At 34.4% G+C, this 26,057-nt stretch overlaps 5 protein-coding genes and 3 long non-coding RNA genes across 9 annotated transcripts; 5 read left to right on the top strand and 3 right to left on the bottom strand.

Annotated features, from left to right (window-relative positions):
* Positions 1–290: 290 nt before the first annotated feature.
* LOC110229111 (peroxidase 20) lies at positions 291–2,024 on the bottom strand. Its single transcript, XM_021028118.1, has 3 exons — positions 1,433–2,024; positions 1,033–1,224; positions 291–950 (listed from the first exon to the last, which is right to left on the bottom strand). The coding sequence occupies exons 1-3, from the start codon at positions 1,655–1,657 to the stop codon at positions 357–359; spliced, it is 1,011 nt and encodes a 336-aa protein (XP_020883777.1). The 5' UTR covers positions 1,658–2,024; the 3' UTR covers positions 291–356.
* A 94-nt stretch (positions 2,025–2,118) lies between these two features.
* On the bottom strand, positions 2,119–3,281 carry LOC9317460 (glycine cleavage system H protein 1, mitochondrial). The gene is made up of 4 exons (XM_021028119.1): positions 2,990–3,281; positions 2,818–2,906; positions 2,490–2,660; positions 2,119–2,398 (listed from the first exon to the last, which is right to left on the bottom strand). The coding sequence occupies exons 1-4, from the start codon at positions 3,096–3,098 to the stop codon at positions 2,270–2,272; spliced, it is 498 nt and encodes a 165-aa protein (XP_020883778.1). The 5' UTR covers positions 3,099–3,281; the 3' UTR covers positions 2,119–2,269.
* Positions 3,282–3,577: 296 nt separating this feature from the next.
* Positions 3,578–5,619, top strand: LOC9317459. The gene is made up of 7 exons (XM_002881347.2): positions 3,578–3,895; positions 3,976–4,108; positions 4,211–4,290; positions 4,393–4,471; positions 4,571–4,680; positions 4,829–4,893; positions 5,246–5,619. The coding sequence occupies exons 1-7, from the start codon at positions 3,776–3,778 to the stop codon at positions 5,337–5,339; spliced, it is 681 nt and encodes a 226-aa protein (XP_002881393.1). The 5' UTR covers positions 3,578–3,775; the 3' UTR covers positions 5,340–5,619.
* Positions 5,620–11,686: 6,067 nt separating this feature from the next.
* Positions 11,687–14,872, top strand: LOC9317458 (protein phosphatase 2C 29). Its single transcript, XM_021029615.1, has 4 exons — positions 11,687–13,623; positions 13,883–13,996; positions 14,077–14,332; positions 14,412–14,872. The coding sequence occupies exons 1-4, from the start codon at positions 11,776–11,778 to the stop codon at positions 14,537–14,539; spliced, it is 2,346 nt and encodes a 781-aa protein (XP_020885274.1). The 5' UTR covers positions 11,687–11,775; the 3' UTR covers positions 14,540–14,872.
* Positions 14,873–15,098: 226 nt separating this feature from the next.
* LOC110229482 lies at positions 15,099–16,594 on the top strand. The gene is made up of 2 exons (XR_002332872.1): positions 15,099–16,186; positions 16,271–16,594. It is a non-coding gene; the product is annotated as an uncharacterized LOC110229482 (long non-coding RNA).
* A 1,955-nt stretch (positions 16,595–18,549) lies between these two features.
* On the top strand, positions 18,550–20,200 carry LOC9317457. Its single transcript, XR_002332321.1, has 6 exons — positions 18,550–18,625; positions 18,801–18,849; positions 18,943–19,188; positions 19,266–19,537; positions 19,609–19,687; positions 19,772–20,200. It is a non-coding gene; the product is annotated as an uncharacterized LOC9317457 (long non-coding RNA).
* A 504-nt stretch (positions 20,201–20,704) lies between these two features.
* On the top strand, positions 20,705–22,854 carry LOC110228846. 2 transcript variants are annotated; one of them, XR_002332320.1, is made up of 4 exons: positions 20,705–21,110; positions 21,344–21,383; positions 21,598–22,670; positions 22,824–22,854. It is a non-coding gene; the product is annotated as an uncharacterized LOC110228846 (long non-coding RNA). The 2 variants fall into 2 exon arrangements; XR_002332319.1 differs by having other exon boundaries at positions 21,598–22,011; positions 22,169–22,848.
* A 906-nt stretch (positions 22,855–23,760) lies between these two features.
* Positions 23,761–24,541, bottom strand: LOC9315614. Its single transcript, XM_021029277.1, has 2 exons — positions 24,195–24,541; positions 23,761–24,158 (listed from the first exon to the last, which is right to left on the bottom strand). Exons 1-2 carry the CDS (start codon positions 24,494–24,496, stop codon positions 24,050–24,052), a joined length of 411 nt encoding a protein of 136 aa, XP_020884936.1. The 5' UTR covers positions 24,497–24,541; the 3' UTR covers positions 23,761–24,049.
* Positions 24,542–26,057: the final 1,516 nt, after the last annotated feature.

The following is a 26,057-nucleotide window of genomic DNA, read 5'->3' as shown; positions in this document are numbered from 1 at the left end:
GAACAATTCGAATTTCTTGTTGATTTTAAGAATTTGGTTTTTGATTCTCTTATTGTTTTACTGGGCAGATGATGAAATTATATTTCATGGGTAATTTGCGTCTGATTCTATGTGATGCTAACTTCAATGATTATCTGATGCCCAGACCCTTTGAAATTGTTATTTCGCAAGTCTTTAGACCCTCACTTCAAAGATAAGATTAATTTGACATTGCACTTGCTTGAAACAGAAAGCATTTCCAACATACAGACCAATTTCATAATTAATTTCAGAATTTACGTGGAGAAAAATAATGGAATCCCAGTAATTATTCTTGGTGGATGTTTAATGATTTGTAATGATTGATGTTATTGTATTTAGACATTGACAAATCTACAATTTTCCCTAATTTCACCTTCAATGCCTGTAAGAACATTAATATTCCCCATTTTCAACATAGACTCTACAAAATCTGCAAAGAAGAGATTTTGATCAACTGCATATTCCCAAACTTTCCGAAAGATCTCTCCTTCATGATCTTCCGAGACCAGAACGTTATCCGAAATCAACAACCCTTTCCCCTCTAACAGGTTGATGTAGTAATGGTTATCAAAGTAAGCTGGTGTCTTTAAATCCAGTGGAGACAGTTCATTGTCGCGGCTTGAATCTTTGCATTGTGACCGTAGCACTCGGCGGAATGTGCTGTGTCTCTTGAACTCATCTACGTAGAACGTTTGTTCAATGTTTGGCTGGACAATGCGTTGCTTGAAGCTCAAGCATCTCGCTTTACCTATTGTATGAGCGCCTGAAAGAGCGATGAGATCTTGAATGTCGAGGCCTTGTTGCTTGAAATTGATGATGAGGCTGTCGAGGGAGGAGTTTGGTGCTGGAATGAATTGGTTTGCGCCTGCGAAGCTTGCCTTTAATGAGTCTCTTCTCCCAAGCAATACTTCCCACCATGGTCCACCTCTCTGATGATAATACCAAACAATATTTGTGTTTTAAGGAAATTGACCCCATAGGTTTCGATTTAAGGAGAAAAGGGGAATTTACCAGGAAGACAGAGTCACGAGCGGCCATGGCGAGAATATCAGAACAGGAGACGGTTAGAGGACAAGCATCTTCGAGGAGGTACTTAATGTAATCGATTACTTCAAATCCACGCAAAGAGTTCACATTAGGAGTTGCTTGTTTCTCACTCAACATATCTTCATGTGTGTCCAAGAGCACAGACGCATCACAACCCTAAACCCACAATTAATCCCGCATTTGAACATCAAATCGACGCACTAAGACAATCCCACTCTCATACACCAAAATTCAAATACTATTCAAGAAGTATGCTAGATTTAGAGCCTCAAAACTACTTGAAAAATTTATGATCTCGGAGAGAACAGAAGCAAAAACTCGCAAATGAGGAAATAAAAAGAGTAGAGAGGGATGATTTGCTAACCAAGACGAAGCAATCGTGGAACTGAAGACGGAGAAGAGAAGCAGCCATACGAGGATCTTTGAGAACAGCAACCTCAACGTTATGCCTCACGATTTCCCCTGCCAATGGGCAACTCTCTTTGTAGAAATCCTTCAGTAATGGACCTCCAAAGTCCCCCAAAACCGATGTCGTGATTGCATAAAGCACAATTAAAGAAAGCCAAAGCTTCTTCTGGTTGATCTCCATTGGACAGTTATGTCATGTGTTTCTGTTCATCTCTATCTGTGTTTGTGTGCATATGAATATATATATATATATATATATATATATATGTGTGTGTGTGCTTCGTGATTCAATGTTCCTTGTATGTTATCATATGTCGTTATGTATGTTTTCATGCCCAATTTTTACTACAATGGATGTTACAGTTTTGTCAACGGTAGATACAACCAAATTGACAAATAGGGACATAACTTACTTGCCTTACGAGCTTGAGTACGTGATATAATGGAGCAGATTGTTATATTTGGATGGCCAATTTCTTTTCTTATGACTAGTCATTTATTTTAAAGTAAAGTATAACTTATACTTATATCTTTAAGGTTACCAAATTTTTATTAATACTTTTTCTTTTCCGGATCGCCATCTTTTATTGGACTGGCTTTGCGGAGATGTTAGATGCATTTTGAGGATAACAAGAAGTTATATGATGGAAAAAATCTCAATTTGTTTGTTAGATCTCTGTTTCATCTTCTTGAACTCTTATTTTGTGATGTTGGTCACAGAGTGTATGCAAATTTAGGAAATAAGCATGAGAATTGATAGATTTTGGAACATAAAGGACAGAGAGAAACCCTCTTAGTGAGCGGCGTCTTCCTCCTCGCAGAACTTGGTGTACTCCTTTGGACCCATCAAAGATTCCAACTCCGCGGGGCTACTCGGTTTCACTTTGATCATCCAGCCATCTTCATAGGGGCTTGAGTTAATCTACACAACACACAATTGCCAAATATCATTGCTTATATGTTGTCACATGAGAGGTAACTTACTTAATTTCCTTAAGACTTTAAAACCGTACCAAGCCAGGTGATTCTGTGAGCTTCTTGTTAACCTCAATGATTTCACCTGAGATCGGTGATAAGATCTCACTTGTGGCCTTCACACTCTCCACTGCTCCAAAGCTTTTCTCTTTGGTCGCTGAAGTATTTTCCTCTGGCAGTTCCACAAACACCACTTCACCTAAATGGTCCTGCAACATCAATGTCATGTCTCCTCCCCTTTCAGCCAATAATCTTACAAATCTATCATCATCTTTATAACCATTCTCCGAAGAGACATCTATTTAGTTTCTGAGCTATTTCCACACTTAGATTACAAAAATAAGAACCTGAGAGAGCATTTGTTACCTGAGCATGGGCAGTGATGCCAATGGTGGCAACAGAGCCTTCATGTTTAACCCACTCGTGTGAATTTGCATACTTCAATCCCTCCAACACTAAAAAAAAGAAACAAGAGAGACACTCATCAACAGTTTCAGAAAAAAGTGATGTAACACACAACAACCACAATTACAAACACCTGTGGAGAAGCATCTAGAGATGGAGAAAGGAGAGAGATGAGACTTGGAAACAGAAGAAGAAAGCTTGAGAGCGTTTGCTGTAGAAGAAGCCCACATTCTTAGTGCCATTTTTGCTTTCTCTTCCTTGTTGTTCTGTGTTTTGTCTTCTCCAAATAAAGAGGAGATCTCAAAGATATTCTCTTTGTTTGCTTTATTTGTGTGTGTGTTCTATCTTTTGATATGTAAGGCAGAAATTGAAGACCTCATCCTATGCCTATGGTCTGTATGAAAAGTGTAACCCAAACCTTCTTTTTGACAGAGAAGCTCTTGCAATTACTTTTTTTTTGGGTTCCTTTTATTGCTTTTCCAAGGGACAAAGTAATGGCTCTTAGTAACATATATTTGATTAATTCCTAATTCCTATATATCTTTTCATGTATTGGAGATGGACTCTGAAATGTGATTTAGGGTGTTGAATGTGGCTTTTGGAAATCGAATTTACTGTCATTTGTTTGTCCTTTCACCCAAAATAGAACAGCAGATTGTGCACATGATGGAGCGCTGGACCATAATCTCTCTAATGGGCAATGTCATCAAAGTTTTGGAGCTTTTATCCTCTCTGAAGCTTTTGGGGTTAAAGTAGAATTTAAAATATATGTAGGGACAAATATGAAATATTGAAAACTCAAGTCGACTCTCCGTCATCGGAGAAGGAGCGAGTGAGCAAACAAACTCTGTATTTCAAATCCCCAAATTCGAAACCCTAATCCACAATTTCTCCTTAATTGCACCGGATTTGTGGTGGGATGGTGAATTCAATCGAAAAGGTGAGGTCTGATTCGACCAACAATGGCACCGTCGAGATCACGTACAAAACCATCGGCCCAGCTCGACCGTCTCAAATTCGAGTGGCGTCTCATGTCAAAGTAAAGACTTTTCTTCTTCTTTATCTCTTTCAAGTGAATTCTGTGTACGAAGAGAATGATTGATCCTTGGCTGATTTTAGGTTCGTGATCTGAGAAATGCAATTGCGGAAAAGGGTAAATTTCCTGTCTCAAATTTGAGGATGATTCTTCGTGGAAAGGCATTGCAAGACGAAGAAGACGGAGATGATTTATACGTTACGCTCAAGGACCAAGGTAACAGATTCTGCTGAAAATGTTATAAGCATCACTGCTCTGCTTATCTGTGTTTCTTGAATGTGTCTTATATTATGGACTAGTCTTGGTTTTATTGTTTAGATTCCTTGATCGTTGCTGTAATACCAAATCCACCAGCTGGAGCTGAGACCTTTGATGATGATGATGATGATGATGATTTGGTAATATTATCGATGTTTGATCTGATGATGTTTTTAACTCGTAAAGATTGGTTTTTAGTTTCTGTCCTTCTAAAATCTCTTTTGGTTATTTTGGCATTGCAGAAGTTTAAGCTCCCACCGTCAGCAAGCCGGTGGAAGAGGAAGTTCTACTACTTTCTGCGTAACAAGTTGAAGCTTCCAGGTGAGAACTCTTTAATCTTTAGCACGCATCCTCTGCAATTTCCAAGAACTTATGAAACAATAGTTTATTGATTTGTGTTGTGTGATATATATCTTCTAGATATCATTCTTATGGGACTTTTCTCTTTAAGTCTAAAGATGTGGGTTATTATCATCCTGTGGTTTATCTTGGCGCCTATTGCACATCGGTGGGACCTGGGCCCTATATTTGTAAGTCATCTTCATCTTCAATGTCTGGATTCCTGAAAATGTCTCATGTTTTCGCAATGCCATTGGATATGCTTTCATGAGACATCTTGTGTACATAGATATCTTGTTTACTTCCTTTGATGGGGTTCTTCGTTATTACGAGTTTCAGATACTAGGGACTGGCTTTTCAATCATCTTGCTCAATCTTGGTAAACGTCAGCCTGGTGATGTCAGGTATATACATTTCTAAAAAATACTTTAGCCTCCGTTTATCAGACTGACATTAGCAACTCACTGGATTAGGATTGTGATTGTACACGACTCTGGTTGATGTTTGCTGCAATCCTGATACCATATTCAAAAAATAAAGAAGAGGAAAGTCTTGGTTATTGGGAGAAATAAATACACTCATCTAAAACGTTAACATCCTTGGTAATTTGAAAAATGTGGACAAAAAGGTCTTAGGATTCTGGAAGCATAAGATTCTGCTAGTATTCTTATTAGCTGTAAAGTGGTATCCTCATGAGTATTATTGAGTTTTAAGCCATGAAATAAGTACGGTCGTTTTTCATGCTTTCTTTGGCAGCGCATATTCCATATTCAACGAGGATTTTAGAGAACTCCCGGGTACATATAATGCAGAACGTATAGACCGGGACATACGAGCAGGCCAGATATAATGCAGAATTTCATCATCAAAACCATTGCTTGGTAGAATTCACACAACAGAAGAAAAAATACTCATCGGTTATACCCAATGAGCAACCAAAGGATCAGTTTTTTGTCCTGTCTGATTTAGACGACACAACACAAAGCATGACAGTACTTGAAACCAAAATTCCTATTGATGTACATGATCTAGTCTTTTAGATTCCATGATCAATGGTCCGTGTTGTACTCGAATATTGAGATTCCCTTATATATAAAATAAATAAAATGTATGATATTATAAGTTTTGTCATAGTATTATTATTATGGGTGTGAAAATGCGTTCTGGGTCAACTTAGGTCCCATCAAAACTTGATTGAGCCTTATTAGGTGTGAATAAAATTCAGTAACCAAATCTGCTTTCCTAGTGGTTAAGTGGGTGGCTTACGCTTTTTACGTTTGACAATTCCCTGCCTTCAAAAATATAAATTCAAGAAAAATGAAATTATTTCCAAAGTCTATGAAGTATGAAATTAAGATTAATATTAAAATAGCATTAAAAAGGTATGTATGCCCTTTAACTTACAAATATACACAATCTATAATACGCGTTTCTGATTAAATTCAAATCACTTTTGCTTTTTACAGATTTGGTAAAGAAAAAATAGTACCTAGAAAGTAAGCTATTTTCGTGGTACAGATTATAGTATTTAAAATTGTATTTTCCTGAATAATAAACATTTGTATTTTTTTTTTTTTTTTTTTAAACATTTGTATTTCATAAAGGGTTATCTTGGCTATGACTTATGGATTGTAATTTGTGAGTAGTTGGGAGTGGCTTTGCCAATTCTTGACGGCACGTAACGTTTTAAGGAAATGTCAAACTTCTCGGTTATCTACAAGATAATGTATATAATAAAATTGTCATATTTTTGGGTATAATTTGAAAGGTAAGTGTGATAAAATGTTTTCCTATCGCATGAGAGACAAAACAATAATTCAGTAATTTTCCAATGAAATATGTACATGTCCAAAGATATAGGACAACATTAGCAAAAACATGATCAAATTACTTTAATTTAGATTCTGATGTATATATAGATAAGTTTGAATATGTGTAACCTAAATCGAAAACAAAAGCCTGAAATCTTACTTGATGAACAAAAAAGAAGAAGTATAAAAGTGATAAGAGACATAAAATAATAATTTAAGGCAAAGGGGGACAAGACAAGAAGTCTTAGCGGGATAGGGAATCCGACAAGTATGACGTCGTTTCAGCGAAGGAGTCTACGAGGTAGGTCCCAGTTGTCAAAACCTCGTTGACTATTTTTTATTTGATCTTCCCCTCTCGTGGACCCTACGTTGCTTAATCTTAGGAGGGTTATTGGTTGATGGATTTATATGGAATTAGAAATCCAAACAAAAATTATTGATTTTAAAATCCTAATTAAATTCATGTGTTATTAGTTCTATGATTTATAAATACTAGTTAAAATCATATGTTATTCGTTTAGTCATTTGTTTTTGGATTTGAGAATCCAAATTATGTTTTAAATGGAATTGAATGGAATTGAAAGAGAAAAATAGAAGGATTCAAATCCATAGGTAAACACATGTTATTTCAAAATCCATATGTTGTCAAAACCTCGTTGACTATTTTTTATTTGATCTTCCCCTCTCGTGGACCCTACGTTGCCTAATCTTAGTTAAGTCACTATTGTTACGACTAATTTTCATCTAATTAAAAAACAGTTATCATTTAGAGAAATCAGAGACCGTGACCTTTCCATAATCATAAACTGGCATGATTACACGGAACTCTTTTATTCGTGAGCAAACATCTATTTTGCGATTTTATAACATTGTTAAGTCGTCGCGGCCGTAAACGATTATATAAAACTTATTTGGTTTTTTCTTTGTCAATCTATTTTGAAAGCATATTAATTGATTGTTCCAGTCAGAATGGAAATAGTTACAAAGTTAATCTTAGCCAAACAAATTCTAAATCTATGATGGTTTAAACTAAAATTCTTTTAATAAAATAGAGAAAACAGGTTATTACGTCACTATTTGGATCATCTGAACTAGGTCATCCAAATAATTTAAAATAATTTGTTTTAAAATCAAGTCATCCAAATCACGGTTAATTTCCAATTCCAAATATAGTGGTGAGACCGCGTGAGAGGTTCCGATCCTTTTACATTTTGTTGTAATTAACTCTCACCAAAAACAACACCTAGACAGTTCCCAAATTTTTTTTTTTTTTTTGACAGTTCCCAATTTGAACGATTGTGAAACTGGTTGAACTCTTTGTCATCATATAAGAGAAGCAACATAGTTTGAGTCCAAAGGTTTCAACTATAAGAGAAGCAACATAGTTTGAGTCCAAAGGTTTCAACTTTAAAAACCAAAGCAAAAGTTTTGAGACGAGTGTGTAACTTCCAAGTGAGCAGTAGTAAATCTTTTAGAGTGACTTAATTATTGGTATCTTGCAGGATATTCTAGTAATACGCTTTCTAGTTAGTTTATTCGTGTTTCATATACGAGGTTCAGAGCATAAGCAAATAAATCTACCGTTTAGTGTATTACCTTTTTTAGTTATGCATGGAGCATCCAAGGAAATTTGGAAACATTGGAACGCTTCTGATTTTATAGATGATAAAACAACAGTTGTGCAGATATTTTAGTAAAAAAAAATTTTTATAATTTTTTTCCTTTTTACTGTGTTATTGACTCTCTAATATTGTGGAATGATTACAATATGTGGTATTGGTTGGCATGACGATGTAATAAAATCTCTCAAATTACAAAAAAAAAATAAATAAATAAATAGAAAATATAAATTATTGTAGTTTGAAGTGAATTTGTAAAAAATTTGCATTATATTTAGCAAACGAGAAACAACGGTAAAAACTAATACGTTTTTGAATATTATATTCAGAGAAAGACAAAGTGAAATGAATATATAATGACTTCCAGTTGTATAATTATGCGTGCTACTATTAAATAAATGACAAGGCTTAGGATTCTATTATGTCCAATTCCAAATACCAAGATTTTACAAACCAGATTAGTATATCCTAAATGCCAAAAATACAATTGGTATTAGAAAAGAAAATTGTGAAAGAGTTATTTTTTTCTTAAAGATTTGCCAAATGAATAAATGAATTTGGATTGTGATATGGAATAGCTTTTTTTTTTTTTTTCTTTTTAACGTAATTTAAATTAACAACATGTCATGTCTTAAATGTGATTTTATAAAAATCAACCGAGATTATGACCTACGATCTAGATTTAGCTATAAAAATATCATAAAATATATCAATATCTAAGTTTAAGAAATTTCAGTTTATCTCTAAAAATATTATTTATACTTTTGTTTATCTTAATTAGTAAATTAGGTTTAGTTTTTTCTATCTATATAAACGAATGTAACTTTCACAATTATTTTTATGAGAAAGAATCAACTATAATTATTCATAACACATTTGTGTTCTTACTCTCCCTCTCATCGATTTATCAAATTTTAAATAAAAATGATGAGATATAAAACAATATATTTAGCGACATAAAACCAAATTTGGATGCAAAACAACAATATGTAACGTATGTCGGTTGACACAAAAAAAATGAATTGTGTTTGAAAATTGCCATAAAGTATGTGTACTTATATGTGTTACAGTATATCTTAAAGTAACGGTTGTAAATATAATATTTATAATTTTATTAGGTGTAAATGTATTTGGACTATGATATTATTGGTCTCTTTTTTTGTTCTTTTTCTTTTTCTCTAAGAAACATAATTTTTATTAATAACATGTCATGTCTTAAACGTGGTTTGTTAATAAAAGTGATGAGATATACAATGATATATTTAACGATATAAAACCAAAATTTGGATGCTAAACAACAATATGTAACGTATGCGGACTGACACAAAAATGTGAATTACGTTTGACAATTGCCATAAAAAGTATGTGCTATATCTTAAAGTAACGGTTGTAAATACAATATTTACAATTTTATTAGTTGTAAACGTATTTGGACTATGATATTATCGATCTCTTCTCTCTTTTTTTCTGAAGAAACATAATTTTTTATTAACAACATGTCATGTCTTAACGTGATTTGTTCATTAATAAAAGTGAGGAGATATACAATGATATATCAACGACGTAAAACCGAAATTTGGATGCTAAACAACAAAATGTAACGTATGCGGACTGACACAAAAAAGTGAATTACATTTGACAATTACCATAAAAGTATGTGATATCTTAAAGTAACGGTTGTAAATACAATATTTACAATTTTATTAGTTGTAAATGTATTTGGACTGTGATATTATCGATCTCTTCTTTTTTCTTTTTCTTTTTCTTCTAAGAAACGTAATTTTTATCAACAACATGTCATGTCTTAAACATGATTTGTTAATAAAAGTGACGAGATATACAATGGTATATTTAACGACATAAAACCAAAATTTGGATGCTAAAAACAATGTAACATATACGGACTGACAAAAAAAATGAATTTCGTTTGATAATTGTCGTAAAAGTATGTGTTGTATCTTAAAGTAACGGTTATAAGTACAATATTTACAATTTTATTAGTTGTAAAAGTATTTGGTCTGTGATATGGATCAGTCTTTTTTTTCATTTTTTTTTTCTTTTCTAAGTAACGTAACTTTTATTAACAACATATATTCATGTCTTCAACGTGATTTGTTTATCAAATGACAAATATACAATGATAAATTCAACGATGTACAACCAAAACATCGATGCAAAAACAATGAATGTAACGTATGCTAACTGACATAAAAAAAGAACTGCGTTTGAAAATTGCCATAAAAGTATGTGTACTCATATGTGTTATACCTTAAAATAACGATTGTAAATAATAGCATTAATTTTGGTGAATTTATTTGTGAGAATTGCCCTCATTGAAATTGGCTTAGTTTTTTTAGAACACATCATTATAGTGGAAATAATTTCGTGTATTGAAAATAATATTTTCATAAATATGACAAAAGTTGATGGAATATATTGTAACGTGAGGGATTTACCAAAATACTTAGCGTATGGGTAAATTACATGATCAAAAACGTAAAACATTCGTGTATTGAAGATTGCTGTATATAAAATTATAATGTTCAAATTTTCATATTGTTAATATGATAATTATTTTAAATAATTCTATTGTATTTAATTAGTTTGTTAGTGGTTATTTTGTTTCATAACTTTTTATTATTTTGGCTATTTATCTTGTAATTTTATGCAAGATGAAAAATAAACACGAAGGATATAAATGTCCATTTCTCATGTCCCAGAGCCCGATGAGCGCGAACAAAGCAAATGACAAAAAGCTTCGTTAATACAAGAATCCTTTAAACCCGAGCCTCGATTTCTCCATTTTGACCCTCCCCTTTGCTTTTCCTTTTTTTTTCTCTATGACCAAAAAAAAAAGTGATGAATAATTTTTCGAAAAGAGATTCTTTTCTTCAGATTAATTTTTAGTTCTATAATAAAATAAAATAAAATCTGTATTCTATTGATCCAAGTAATTATTAGTTCAAAACTTTATTAACGCGATGTCTCGTGGTGTAAAAAAGTTAATAATGTGAACACATCGAGTTTATTATAAATTTCTAATTATAGCAAGTTGATTACTAAAGTCAAAAATAATTCCTAAGCTCGACTTTATGATTTTATACAATAAAGAGTCTAGAAGTAACTGTGATCGACAGAAAACGAGCACTATTGTATATTTGTATAGTTTACTGTAATATCACTGATTATATGCGAACAAGTTGATTTTTTTAAAATCTCCCTCTTTTTCTCTCGTTTAAAATATATATATATATATATATATATATTTCAGATTAGATCACAAAGATTAATTATTTAATGAAAATATAAAAAATTATATTCAATGAATATTGAAAACACAATATAATTTTACAAAACATTAAACTGAAACTAAATTTGATATAAAATTCTTTTGAAAAATTGAAACACAAGAAACCTCTAAGAATTTTTATAAAATATAACGGAAGGAAATATTACTTTTTATTTTGTCACATACTTCATATAATAATAATTGGCTTAGTTTAAAAAGGGGTTAAGCATATTACAAGGGTAATTTGTAATTAAGAGAGAATGTTGATGGTATTTACGTAATCGAGCAAAGAAAAAGCCAAGGAAAAAAAAAAGGTTTAAAAAAAGAGTCAATGTTTCTGCTAATTCAAAACCACTAAAGTCGTCTCAGCTTAAAAAGAAAACATATTTAAATCCCAAAGAAAGACGACAAAAGTCTCTCTCGCTCTCTCTCTTTTTCTCTCTTTCAATTTTTTTTTTCTTTTCACCTCCCAAATTCAAAATCGCCGAGAAATTTTTTGTTTTTTCTTAGAAAGATTTTCTCCGGCAATCTGCAAAAAAAAAAAGGAGTGTTAGAAAATCAAATGTGATGGGAAGTGGATTCTCCTCCGTCTTACCTTGCTTCAATCAAGGTCACCGTAACCGCCGTCGTCACTCATCGGCGGCGAATCCGACTCATTCCGATCCGATTGAGTCTCTCTGTGAGCCGTTGGATGAGACTTTAGGCCATTCTTACTGTTACGTTCCTTCTTCTAATCGCTTCATTTCTCCGTTTCCTTCCGATCGATTCGTTTCTCCTTCTGGTTCTTTCCGGTTATCTCCTCCGCATGAACCGGGTCGGATCCGAGGTTCCGGATCATCCGAGCAGCTTCACACCGGGTTTAGAGCGATTTCTGGTGCTTCTGTTAGCGCCAACACTTCGAATTCCAAAACTGTCCTCCAGCTAGAAGATATTTACGACGATGCCACTGAGAGCAGCTTCGGCGGCGGCGTTCGGAGCAGTGTTGTCAATGCCAATGGCTTTGAAGGAACCTCGTCGTTTAGTGCTCTCCCGCTTCAGCCTGGTCCGGATCGGTCGGGTCTCTTCATGTCGGGTCCAATCGAAAGAGGAGCCACTTCAGGTCCCTTAGACCCGTCGGCCGGAGCGATTTCGAGATCTAATTCCGCCGGCGTGCATTTCTCGGCGCCGCTCGGTGGTGTATACTCGAAGAAGAGACGGAAAAAGAAGAAGAAGAGCCTTTCATGGCACCCGATTTTCGGTGGGGAAAAGAAGCAACGGCCATGGGTTCTTCCGGTGTCGAATTTCGTCGTCGGTGCTAAGAAGGAGAACATTGTGAGACCCGACGTCGAAGCCATGGCAGCATCTTCCGGAGAGAACGATTTACAGTGGGCATTGGGGAAGGCAGGAGAGGACAGAGTGCAATTAGCTGTTTTTGAGAAGCAAGGATGGCTTTTCGCTGGAATCTACGACGGTTTCAACGGACCCGACGCGCCGGAGTTTTTGATGGCTAATCTCTACCGTGCTGTTCACAGTGAGTTACAAGGTTTGTTCTGGGAATTGGATGAAGAAGATGATAATTCAACAGTTCCTAATGAGTTAGAGCAACGAGGTAAAGTTGAGGCTCAAGTCGACGAAATGGCAAGTTCGAGCTGTCCAGCAACAGACAAGGAAGAAGACGAGATGGGAAAGAGATTGACCTCTTCTTCATTAGAGGTGGTGGAAGTCAAGGAGAGGAAACGGCTATGGGAGCTTCTTGCAGAGGCTCAAGCAGAGGATGCGTTAGATCTATCAGGTTCTGATAGGTTTGCATTCTCAGTGGATGATGCTATCAGTGCAGGCAATGCCGCGTCTGTGGGAAGTAAAAGATGGTTGCTCTTGTCAAAATTGAAGCAGGGTTTATCTAAACAAGGAATTTCTGGGAGGAAGTTGTTCCCATGGAAGTCTGGTGTGGAGGAGAATGAAAATGAGGAGGTAGATAATGTTGGAGTAGAAGAACGGGTTGATAAGAGGAGGAAGAGACGAAAGGCGGGTACGGTTGATCATGAGTTGGTTCTAAAGGCAATGTCAAATGGTCTTGAAGCCACAGAGCAAGCATTCCTAGAAATGACTGATAAGGTTCTTGACACCAATCCCGAGCTTGCATTGATGGGTTCGTGCTTACTGGTTGCACTGATGAGAGATGATGATGTGTATATAATGAACATAGGGGATAGTAGGGCTCTTGTTGCACAATATCAGGTTGAAGAAACGGGTGCGAGTGTGGAGACATCAGAAAAAGTAGAAGAAAGACGCAATGATGTAGACAGAGACGTTGAAAACAAAGAGCCTTTGGTTGTGGATGGTAGCGATAGTACAGTGAACAACGAAACTCCTCTGCCGCAAACGAAACTGGTTGCTCTGCAGCTAACAACAGATCACAGCACGAGCATCGAGGATGTAAGTTTGACCTTGCGAAACTCTCTCCTTTATCTTTTTTGCAGTTGCTTGATCTCTGGTTATCTAGGAATATACAGTGTAATCTGTTAAGTAGTTTTGGAGTGCTCTTGACGAGATTATTGCTTCTGCATGACCCCATCTTATCCGCATTTGTAAGATACTTAGGATCAGTTCAGGCTCCTTTTGCTAATGTTTGGTTAGATCATATTTGCTTCTCGCAATGTTCTTGTTAGATGATAATTTCCATTGATGAACTCAGGAAGTAACAAGAATAAAAAACGAGCACCCAGATGACAACCATTGCATAGTGAATGACAGGGTGAAAGGACGGCTTAAGGTGACCAGAGCGTTTGGAGCGGGATTCTTAAAGCAGGTTAGGCAATAATAATATCTTCACCTGATAATCGAAATATCCATTATTCCGTAATTCTCATAAAGAAAGTGAATTTGCAGCCAAAATTGAACGATGCTTTGCTGGAAATGTTTAGAAACGAATACATTGGTACGGATCCATACATATCATGCACACCTTCCCTTCGTCACTACCGGCTAACAGAGAATGATCAGTTTATGGTTCTCTCATCTGATGGATTGTACCAATACTTGAGCAATGGGGAAGTTGTTGCTCTTGCCATGGAGAAGTTTCCAGATGGAGATCCTGCTCAACATGTTATACAGGAACTTTTAGTCCGTGCAGCCAAGAAAGCTGGTAGATAAAACTTCGTTTTTTTAATACACAACTGAATATCTGTGCGATATGGTTTGGAGATTGATTGTTTTAAAAACAGGAATGGATTTTCATGAACTTCTCGATATCCCGCAAGGAGATAGAAGAAAGTATCACGACGATTGCACTGTATTAGTGATAGCACTTGGAGGAAGCAGGATCTGGAAGTCATCAGGAAAGTACCTTTGAGGCCAAAAAGCACAATTTGAAGACAACAGATAAAAACTCTCCTTATAGATTAGCCTCTTTTGACTTAATGCAGCAAATCAAGAGGGTGCCAAGTTTTCTTGCTTTTAATTTTCCTTTTCTCATGTTTCTGTAGGAATTTTGGGTCAGATTAGGTGGGGGGTTTTATATTTTGTTTCTTTGTTGAATAGGGCAGGGATTGGAATAGAGGTGAAACCAAAAAAAAAAAAAAAAAAAAAAGAAGGATATGTAATTTGGGGGTGGGGACAAAAGGGTAATACATAGAACATTTTCCTCCTGGGGAAAAAAAAAATCTTATAAATATTCTTTTCTTTTGTGGCTTTCTTTTTCACCGACTGTTCTTCTTTTATATCAAGTTGAACTTGGTTCCAAAAGTTTCTTAATTCATAATCAGGGGAAAAACTTCAGTTACTGGTTTGTGAATTGATATATTTATTCATACAGGAAAATAAATATATTAAGGGAAAATAAGACTACACTTTCCAAATTGGAATAATATATTATTAATATTCATTTTTTTCTTTTTTTTCTTACTTTCATTCTTCCATTTATCTGCGTACCTTTCGATAAGCATATATAGCTAGGAGTACTTGAAGGCAATTCTAATGTTCAAAAAAATGTACTCATCCTTGGTCCAAAAACACAGATCCATTTTCACCTCCAAGCGTCAGTCTTGTTCTTCTCCTCTAATCTTCAGTTATTAAGGATCTTTTCCAGCTTCGAGTACTGTTTTCTTTTACTCTGAAATTGTTTTAGATTCTCTCTTAAGCGGAACTAAAGAAGTGTTTTAATTAGAGAGTGTACATGTTTGGTTTAGTGTAGTTTGATTATTATAGCTAATAGCTAGATGGTTAAGTTTACTTGTGAATAATGAGAAAATATCTTCAACAAATTTTTCTCGATTGATCTTAATCTCTTTAGTCTGTAATATGGTATCAGAGCCATCAAAGCTCGATTTCTCTTGATTTTGCTTTGATTCCATCTTCTCTGACATTCAATCTCGTTTAGATTTACTTGATTTTAGCTTTGATGGTGTTGATTGCAAAGATTCCTCGCCGCTCTAGTTTGTTATAGTTTTCTAAAGTTCAGATTTTTGTTTTTTAAAGCTCAGATTTTTATAGAGTATAGACAAACGTAAGGTGTTTTTTTAAAAATTTTGAGAGAACATATTTCATGTTATGAATTTGTTTACATGTATGATGAATAAATCTATGGATTGGAAACACATGCCTGATAAATTTTATTTTATTCATTTAGTAATAAGATCCAGTTTTGTGAATCTAGCATGTAAGTTAAGATTGGTTTATGGGCAACAGGTTCTGTTCAATTATTATGACACACTTTGTGATTTCTAGTGTGATTTTCCTGCGATATACTTGTGATTTTCCTGAAACTTTTACATACATGTGATTTTCATTTGGTTTTCTTGTGACATACTTTTGATTTTCCTGAAACTTTTACTTTGTGTTTCTTCATTCTTCAAATAAATGAGAATGCTCGGGAAAGATCTTTCCGAACGAGGACAACAAAGGCTTTCCATTTTACTCATACCACTAACTCAATCAATGCGATTCATTTTTTTAGTGATGACCGCCATGGGTACACAAATGCCAGTGGTTTGCCTCAACGGTATGAAATTAATTTTTCTTCTTTTTCTTTTTTGTAATGGTTTTTAATTGAGTTTTGAACTTATGCGTTTTTTTTTTTTTCAAGACTGGTCGTGTCGTGAGAAGGTATATCAAAGACAACAAGGTAGCAACTATTGATGATATGGCTCAAATTGCTCTTGCGTCACAGTTTGTGGATGGGATAACAAACTCTTTGAATACATCCATGGGTCTCTTCGCTAATGAGTCTCCCTTGAAAGCCCACATTTTTATTCTTTTAGTCATATTGAAGTTAATCCATGTCAAAATGAGTCACTAAAAAGGAATCACAATTTTACCGTTATCCGAGATAGCAAATGATGTTGTCATCGTTGTAGACTTGAAACGCACATTATATTACACGGCGTCTTACGTCATTCGGATTTTAAAACTAAATGAACCCGACAAACTAAAAAATATACTCATCTTTAGTCCAAAAACACAGATCCATTTTCACCTCCAAGCGTCAGTCTTGTTCTTCTCCTCTACTCTTCAGTTTTCAAAGTTCTTTTCCAGCTTCGAGTACTGTATTCTTTTACTTTGAAATTTTTTTAGATCTCTCTTGAACGGAACTAAAGAAGTGTTTTTATTAGAGAGCGTACCTATTTGGTTTAGTGTAGTTTGATTATTATAGCTAATATCTAGATGGTTAAATTTTTTTTTTTTTTTTTTTTGAATACTAGGAGGTTCTACGCTAAAATCTATAGGTTCTAAGCCCACAAAAATCCACAAAACATTCAATGTAATGATAATAATATCATTAGCGTAGATTGTTATATCCTTCATCTCATATTCTGTGGAGAAAACTACATAAGAAGCCTGATTGTTGGTTGAAAAAGGAAGTATAGAGATTTCTGAAACCCAAATATCTTGAACCGAACTGAAGGGTTTCAGCAAAGGTGTTTGGGCCTCAAAGAGTTAAAAAATTGGATTTGGGCCAAATTTAAAAGAAAATAAAAGGCAAAAAGGAAGTGACATTTACATAACGTGCTACATAGTGAGAAATTATGTAAAGTAGACACTTTTTTAACAAATAATTTGCAAAGTAGGTAGTTTTTTTTAGAAATTAGAAGAATATACATTTTTCTCTTTCCTCTCTAATACAACTTTCTCTCTAATAGAGATTTTAGTAAATGACTTATATATCTTTTGTTGTTTTGTTATGTAGCAAGATAAAGACAAAACTATTATTTTTTCTCTTTCTTCTTTTAACTTAAACTTAAATACTTTTATTTTGTTTTGTTTTGTTAAAAATTCTTCATAAAAAATTATTACATAAACATATTAATCTTTAAAATTTTTAAGTGAATCTAAAAATTTCAATTTTGCTATATTTTACATTTTTTTAATTTAATCTCAATCCGTCGGTGTACACAATAGTAAAAAATGGTGTACAAATTGTAGTGTACGGTGATAATATAAAAACTAATGTATATTAGTAATGTAAAAGTGGTATACAATATGTAAACAGTATACAAGGTGATATACAAACGACAATTGATAGAGGTGTACACGTACATAATACGATGGTGTACGGAGATGATATAAAATATGGTGTACATAAAATGATGAGATAGTATGTCGCACCATATACCATCTCGTGTGTAGTCTACAATATCGTACACCCACCTATTTTGTACTTGTACACCACATACAAAGAAAGAACTATTTTTGTCAAATGATAATGTATAAAACAATATTTACACAATAGTTTACGAGATTGGTGTACAGAGGAGTGTACAAATGTTAGTGTACACTACGTAGAAATGTACAAACATTATTTCAATTTAATGGTATACACCATCATATTCATTGGTGTACATGATGGTGTACACTATTATATTTAGTATAACCTTTGGTTTATATTACAATCGTGTTTGTATTAATATTATAAACAATAATTACTTCAATTTACAAATATAAGACAAATCGATGTACTTAATGACTTGGTGTACAAGTTAGTGTACAAAACTATGTTTAAAATGCTGGTGTACGAAATTGATAGCAGAATATATACAAGTCATCTTTTTTTTTTAAGATTCTTTTTAAAAAAAGAAAACCAAAAAGATTAAGAAAAAAAAAAGTAATGATATAATATAATTTGATCCAATAATATAAAAGATTTGAACCCACACAAAAAGCTAACTCACAAAAGACAAGGGGTAAAATGGTATTTGACTTCTTTCTTGTCTTTTAGTCTATTACACACCACTTCTATTTCACAAAAGAAATAAAAAGTATCTATTTCACAAATTTCTAAAAAAACTACCTATTTTTCAAATTATTTTTATAAAAGTGTGTACTTTGCTAAAAAGCCCACATTGGGGGTAGAGATAGGGTTAAGATTGAAGATGAAGGGAAAAGATATCATGAAGAAGACGACGAGAGTGCCATGCAATTCCTGCGAATTCTCCAGCAGCAGGTAGATCTCATGTTCCTGGAATCGGAATCCGAGAACATGATCACGGATGATTTTAGAGTAAACTCTCCTAATTGGGATTAGTTATTGCGGGGCTTGCTTGAAACAGAGATCATGTAAATTTGAGCCAATAGTATCATCCACTTTAATCTTAAGACCGTCTTTAACCTTTTTCCAGATACGGATTTGAACAAAGTCTACAGGATCAAGACAATGAAGAAACAGTGGTATGTATGTATATCTCACTTCCTTGGCAACAATTTTTCTCATCATCATATGAATTTCTATGTATATGCTTGCCTCTATGTTCTTGCTTGCAGCTGCGGAAAGAAGTCATGAGATTACGATCCCTGATCAGGAGGATGACTGGTAGAGACGACGATGCGAGCTTCACTGAGCTGCAAGCACTTACAAGTCATCTCGGGAATGTCAAACGCATTGTCATGGACCAAATAGTGAGGAAACTTCTTCATTCAGGGACTTCCTTCTCCTATTATTGAAAAAATTTTGTTTGACTATTATTCCAGAATAAGATAATGCCACCAGACCAAGTTGAAAGCAAACAGGTAAAGTTTTTTAACTCATAAAATTAGCTAGTTCAGTTAGGTTTACCCTTTCCAGTCTACCTACCATGATTTTGCAGAAGAAGAATAAAGCTGAGGATGTTGCTACGAGTATTCCGGTTCCCTCTACTAGCAGGTAAAACGAAAAAATAGAGGGTTTTCTTTTGTTGAATTAGTGCTTGTGTAAATCAGATATGAAACTTCGACTTGTAAACCAAAATCAGGTTTTATGAGAGATCACTTTTTTGCTCTACCTGTCTTGCTGCAGTTGCTTTTTTTTTTTTTGTATCACTATACCAATTTGAACTTTCTCTTGTGTATATAACCCTGAACAAAGACGGGAGAAACACTGGTGCGTGAATTTATACTCTCTTCTGCTCCTCTCCTTCTTCTTGCCTCAGATTCTGTTATTAATTCTTGCAGCTGAAAATGGAGAGGGAATTCGAGAGACGAAAATCTGAATCCTTGCAGAGGAGTTCGAGAGATTAAGGATTTACAACGAGTAATAAGCATAATTCTTGTTCTTATTCCTTCTAACAGTCTATGCTTTTTCATTTGGGTTAATTTTTTTTTGTCACCATCACAGGAGAATGAACGGTAGAGGTATTGAGAGTATGAGCTGCTACCATGACGTGGTCCAGCTTGATTCTCAGATAACTTACGCTTTGATGAGTTTATCGGAGCAAATGAGAAGACCACTAGAGGAACAACTTTGCAAGGCAGAGCAGGGCAAGCATGTAGTGAAGATTTATGGTAAGCCTATTACTGATGAGAACAAGGAACTGAGGAGATCTGTTCGTTTGGCCAAGAAAAAGGAATGAGGAGAAAGTCTCTCACTAAGTGGCTTGGGAGCTTCTATCTTGACATAGAGTCTTCTATTTGCTTATTATGGAGTTGATGTCGTTTTTATGTTAACATTAGACCAACTTTAGGTTTGAGTATCTTTATGACATTAATATCAAATCTCTCATTTCTCGCCTCTTTAAATAAATGTCATGGATGTGTGTAGAATCTAGATCATCGATTCGTTGTCTGAGAGCACCTTTTGGCGAATTATTCCCACCGCCTTTTTAGTTTGTAAAATTTAATAATTATTAGCTTTGGATGTTTGTGTCTCTTTTCTATAATTTGTTTCATGCGCTGAACAAATGAATTTCCTTGCATTTTTCTGCATTGTTTTGAAATAAAAAAAACTTGGAAAGCAATCACATAACGAATTTGGGCAATTGATATTTTTGAAATAGTTAATTGAGTTTTAGATTTTGTTTTTGTTTAGTTTCTTTAGTATACTGTATATATACAAAACAATTGATGTGATATTGTATTTAACATTTTAGTAAAGAAAACTTAAATGGTACCATTAAAATTTTAGTTTTATCTAAATGCAATGTTTTTGTTGTAATTTATATTTAAATATATAAATTTAGATTAAGTACCATTTAAATGGTATTTAATCTAATCTTCTTTGTTTGTTTGGTTGGAACGCCTCTTGGTTACAAAGAATGTCAGTTTCACAGGGTCATCAAGGATTTTATGATTCAAAGTGGTAAAGGTCGGTCAGTACCCTTTACTTGTTGTTTTGAACAAGTGATTAGTTTTGTTGGTTCTTAACTGGCACTGGCTTTTATATATCTTCTGTGTGTTCTTGGTTCTTTAATGTATTTCTTCTTTTCTTGTCTTCTCACTGGATACCTATTATGTTAGATCTCTGTAGAATGATGGTAGTGGATGCGTGTCAGTTTATGGAGGATGAAAATTTTACTGAGCCAGGATTGCTCTCCATGAAAATTTTATTGAATCAGTTCCCCTCGAGCTTTTTGTTGTTCATGAGCCAAACTTTATATTTGATGCACTACTCACGACTTTGATCACTAATATTATTGCTCTCATTCTTTTGTGGTAGGCAAAACACAAATGGGTGCCAGGTAATTTCAGTTTCATCATAATAGCCTTATTTGTTTGTGAAATGAGACAGATTAAATTGAAACAAATATGTAGATAATGCAAACATTGAGCGTTGGATGCCTTGTGTTTTGACCATAATGCTAAACTATTATATAAATCTTTAAAGAGTTTAGAAAACGTAAGATAATTTAGTTGCTGGTTGGGCATAAAATCTTATAATTTAAGCTAATTACCTTTGCTTTATGCATTGCAGTTATCACATGTGCAAAATGCACAACAAGTTTGTCTTTGGGGTATGTCCTCTCTTCACATACACATTAAGCTTTTAAATTTTCTTCCATTCTTAGTTCTCCCTTTGTGGTTATAAGTTATAACTGGGATCGTCTAACATGAAAAAACTTAAAAGCCATATAGAGTTGAGGAAGAGCCATCAAGTCATGAACCCTTGTGCGCATAATCTGTAATAGTGTTGTTTGACTCATTGCAAATTCTTCTTTTGATATACAGAGAGTGCTTGGGGAAGATTTATTGGTGATGCAAAAGATTGAGAATGTGGCTACCAAACCCAATAACCGGCCTAAGCTTACGGAGTGCAGGGCGGTGTGAAATGTTTTAACCCTCACCCAAAAGGCCAAAACACTCCTTAAAGAACTTTTCTGCTTAAGGGGGAATGTAGTGAAAGCATATTAGTGCCGAACTAAAAAAACTATGATAGAAGCTATGATTTGTATTTTAGCAAAAACAATTTGTTAGATTTTCTTTCTATTTGGTGTTTAAGTAAAAAACCTTTCCTGAAAGAAACCAAATTTTGTTTGGTGTTAAAGCTACAATAGCAAATCAGTGGTTCACTTTCCTGTAGCAAAGCCTTTTGTTGTCAGTTTCATCAAGGATTTTATGATTCATAGTGGTGATTTTCTAAAGGTCGGTACCCTTTACATCTAAAATAATCCTCACAAGTAATTAGTTCTGTTGGTTCTCAACTGGCTCTGGGCTTTTTTTCTCTTGTTTGTGTTCTTTCTGTATCTCTTCTTTTCTTCTCTTCTTACTGGATACCTAATATGTTAAATATTCTCTGCAGAATGATGGTAGTGGACAAGTTTGAGGATGAAAATTTTACTGCCAAACATACTGGGCCAGGATTGCTCTCCACGGTATGGAATTGGCTTTATGAATCTGAGTTATAAATTTGTTTAACTTCTTTCAGTGCAGTGGATATATTGAAACAGTTCCCATTGTTTTTTTCTTTATTCATGAGGTAAATTTTGTATTACTCATGACTTTGATCACTAATGTTATATGGCTCTCAATCTAATTTTGTTGTAGGCAAACAGTGGGCCAAACACAAATGGGTGTTTGGTCTCATTATAATGGCCTTATTTACTTGTTGATGGTATTTTTGGTTTCATGCTAGTATATGATATCTCGCTTTCTGGAAGTAGGTACCAGAGCTGCTTGAGGGAAATTCGACAAAGTAAAGGGTGTCAAGATGGCGAGGAAAGATTGGGAGAAACTGCATCTACATATTGCTTCTCATAACAACTTCCATACTGCATCTTCAGCTGCTGGTTGTGCTTGCTTAGGTTCTGTGATTTCTCTCTCCGTTTTCTTTGTCACATGGTTTACGTAGACGTTGTTCTCTTTCAAGGATGACACATGTTGCTGCTACAAATCAGGAAAATCACCATGTACACTTTAACGGATAAAATATCTCTGCAATACTGTTTTCCTTGCAGATTTAATACCTTCTCTGAGCATGTGCTGGACCTGGGCATTTGGGTATCCGTTCGGGTTCGGTTCTTTTTTTTGGGTATCGGATCTATTCGGATAGGGGGTCGAGACCCATTCGGGTATTCTAAAAATTCGGTTCTGGTTTGGTTCGGGTTCGGGTCGGTTCGGGTGTTTTAATAAAAAAGCAAAATACCCGAAAATAACCAAAAATACCCAAAAAATTTTTGGGTTCGGGTCGGGTTCGGATTTTTTACTCGTATATACCCAAATCTAACCGAAATACCCGATTTCTCAAAAATACATTGGTTACTCTTTGCCCAAATATAACCAGAAATGTCTAAAAATACTAAAATTACCCAAAAGAAAACTAAATTATTAGTTACTTTTTAACCAAATATATTCAAATGTATCCGAATTACTCAAAAATACCTAGTATATTCGGATTTATGATTGTAATTTTAGGTATTTCGGATATTATAAGTATAAATATAACTAATATATTTAGGTGTATATTTGTATTCGGGTACCTACGGGTATTGGATTCGGTTCGGGTTCGGTTCAGGTAGGAGGTCTAGGATCCATTCGGGTATTTTTAAAAATCGGTTCGGATTCGGTTCGGATATTTTTCGGGATTTTCGGTTCCGGTTATTTTGCCCAGGCCTATGCTGCACTCTTCCTCACCACATTCTCCACGAGTGATACTACTAGTCAGTGGCAATGATTCGTTCTGAATAGTACTACATCTCTTTGCACAAGGGGTTCTCGGCGTCCTGCTCATTGTTCTGCAAGAATGTTTTACTAGTTTTGCCTCCAGGTAAAAACGTTGACTTGTGGTGCTATTGTTCACTTCACTTTGTATTCAAGAAGCCAAATCCCAATGCGGATTTTCGAACTTTCTACGGTTAGGCTATGTCCATTATGATTGTATTTTAACAGAAACCATTTGTCAGATTTTTCCATTTCATGCCGGACTTAATAATTTGATAAGACATGGAAAGCAAGAAGAGAAGAAGGAAGTAGATAAGTCAACGGAGCATTGACTTTGTGATGAGCCAGATTAATTTTTACTTGTGTGTAATTGACATTATACGGTTCAGAGTTAAACTATCCATAGATGAAAAGATTATAACAAAATCCGACATAATCAAACTAAAGAGACAGACTTGAGTCCGAAACTAGACAAGGGAGACGAAAATAACAAAAAAATGAAGTCAAACTAAAAATGGATTAATCAGAGGGGAGAAAAAGACATCATTCGAATCAATCCCTGCCACATTTGAGTTTGCAGTAGACACAGCTCGGAGAAAGTCATATCGCCCAGCCCTCTACAACTCATTCTCCTGTGAGCGAGCAACCAAAGTGAAAAGTTTTATTACTCCTTCCACAGCCATAATCTCTCCAACTCGCTCTGCGGGGATTCAGCTCGTTGCCTCTCGTATGCTACCTGCAGTCGCGACTGTGCATCATCCTGTTTCTCTCTAGAGCTTGTCATCATAGCTTCAACATCCCCTCCCTCCCTCTTGTTTTTGAGCAGGTGAGGCCGCTTTGACATATCCTCTTCCACAATGACTTGCCGCTTTGACATCTCCTCTTCCACAACGAGCGTGGATTCCTCCAGATGGGTTTTCAGTTTTTTAAACTCAGCGAAACTCAGACCTTCTAAATCCTTACCACTCATTCTCCTGGGAGGGGATCAGAGCTAACATGATGAGAAGCAGTGGAAAGAAACAACAACAAGTGAATGAATGAGCCGTAACATCTTGAGCTCGCTCTCCATAGACTAGGTAGGGTAAGAACAATTATGTGAGATAAATATAAAAAGGTTCCCGACTTAAAAAGAGTAGAGGATATATACAAACCAGTGAATCATCATCATCATCATGTCCTTGTTTGTGTTCGTGTCTGGAAATAGATCGAACAAGTCAGGTTTTAGGTTAAACTGTTGGTTTGATCTTTACAAGCAGAGGACTGGAGGAGAATCATGCTTAGAACCTAGAGGATAATCTATTTAGTCAGATTCTGAGATCTAACTGCCCTGTAAATAGCTAACCCTAGAAAACAGAGGAACCCTAGATTGTGAGATCTACCTCTTGCTGCCGCAGAAATCGCAGAGCACCACTCCCACCTTCTTCGTCCGATCGCTTCGACTCCCCTTCACCTTCTTCTTTAACAAAACCGGTTTCATCTTGTGGAAGAAAAGGCTGAGAGAGACGGCGATTGCGACGAGCAAGAGAAAATTTTCTTTAAGAGCAAGAGAAGAAAGAAAAGAAAAAAAAGTGCGGTTATTACAAATCACAACGTCTTCTTTTAATTTTAAACTTTTGAATTACTTTTTAAATTTATTTATATTTAAGGGAAATAAAAATAAAAGAAATATTAGCAAATAGCCAAATTCTACACAAAAATTAAGAAACTAACGATGTGTCAGTTTTATTTAGATACTAACTCTTTTTCTTGTGGGATAGAGGTATGATAAATACGAATTTATCCTTGTAAGTTATAGTAATTACAAGAACTTTGTCGATGGATATAAAAAAATAAGACAGTTTCGTGAAATTTTTCAAAATAGCATGTAACATTTAAATTTCGCATGTTATATTTAACTAAAAGACATGATATTTTAAAAAACATAGTGAATTTTTAAGAAAAAAACATTGTTACGTAGTGTTATTTTAAGAAAAAACATTGACATGGAAAATTTAATCTGAATAGTAACTTTTTAAAAGAAATCACATGTAATCTTAAAAAAAATCGTGTAATACTAAAAAATAATCATCTTTTTAAAAAAGAAATCACATGTGATCTTAATAAAACATGTGTTTTATTACAAAATAACATGATAAAGACAGATATTCACATGTGATCTTAATAAAACACGTGTATTATTACAAAATAACATGATAAAGACAGATATTACACTGAATATAATGTTTTTTTCGAAAAATACTATGTGTTCTTTATAAATAACATGTAGTACGAGAAAAATACATGATAAAAAGAGATATATTATGTTATCACATGTAATTCGAAAAAAAAGCGTGTTACAAAGGACATATACGTAATTACACAGCCATTCTGACATGTTACAGACAGGGTACTGTAACTCAGAATTTTTGTCACTAATGCCACTTTCTCAAGAATTTTAATCGTTTATGCCACTCCTATTTTTTATTATATTTTTTATTTTTCTTTTAATATAAAATCTGTAGTAAATGTCAAAAAACCCTTACCCTAATTCA

This window comes from Arabidopsis lyrata (assembly GCF_000004255.2).
Source record: "Arabidopsis lyrata subsp. lyrata unplaced genomic scaffold ARALYscaffold_4, whole genome shotgun sequence".
In the NCBI taxonomy this organism is placed as follows: Eukaryota; Viridiplantae; Streptophyta; class Magnoliopsida; order Brassicales; family Brassicaceae; genus Arabidopsis; species Arabidopsis lyrata.
This window is presented reverse-complemented; position numbering and strand designations above follow the sequence as displayed.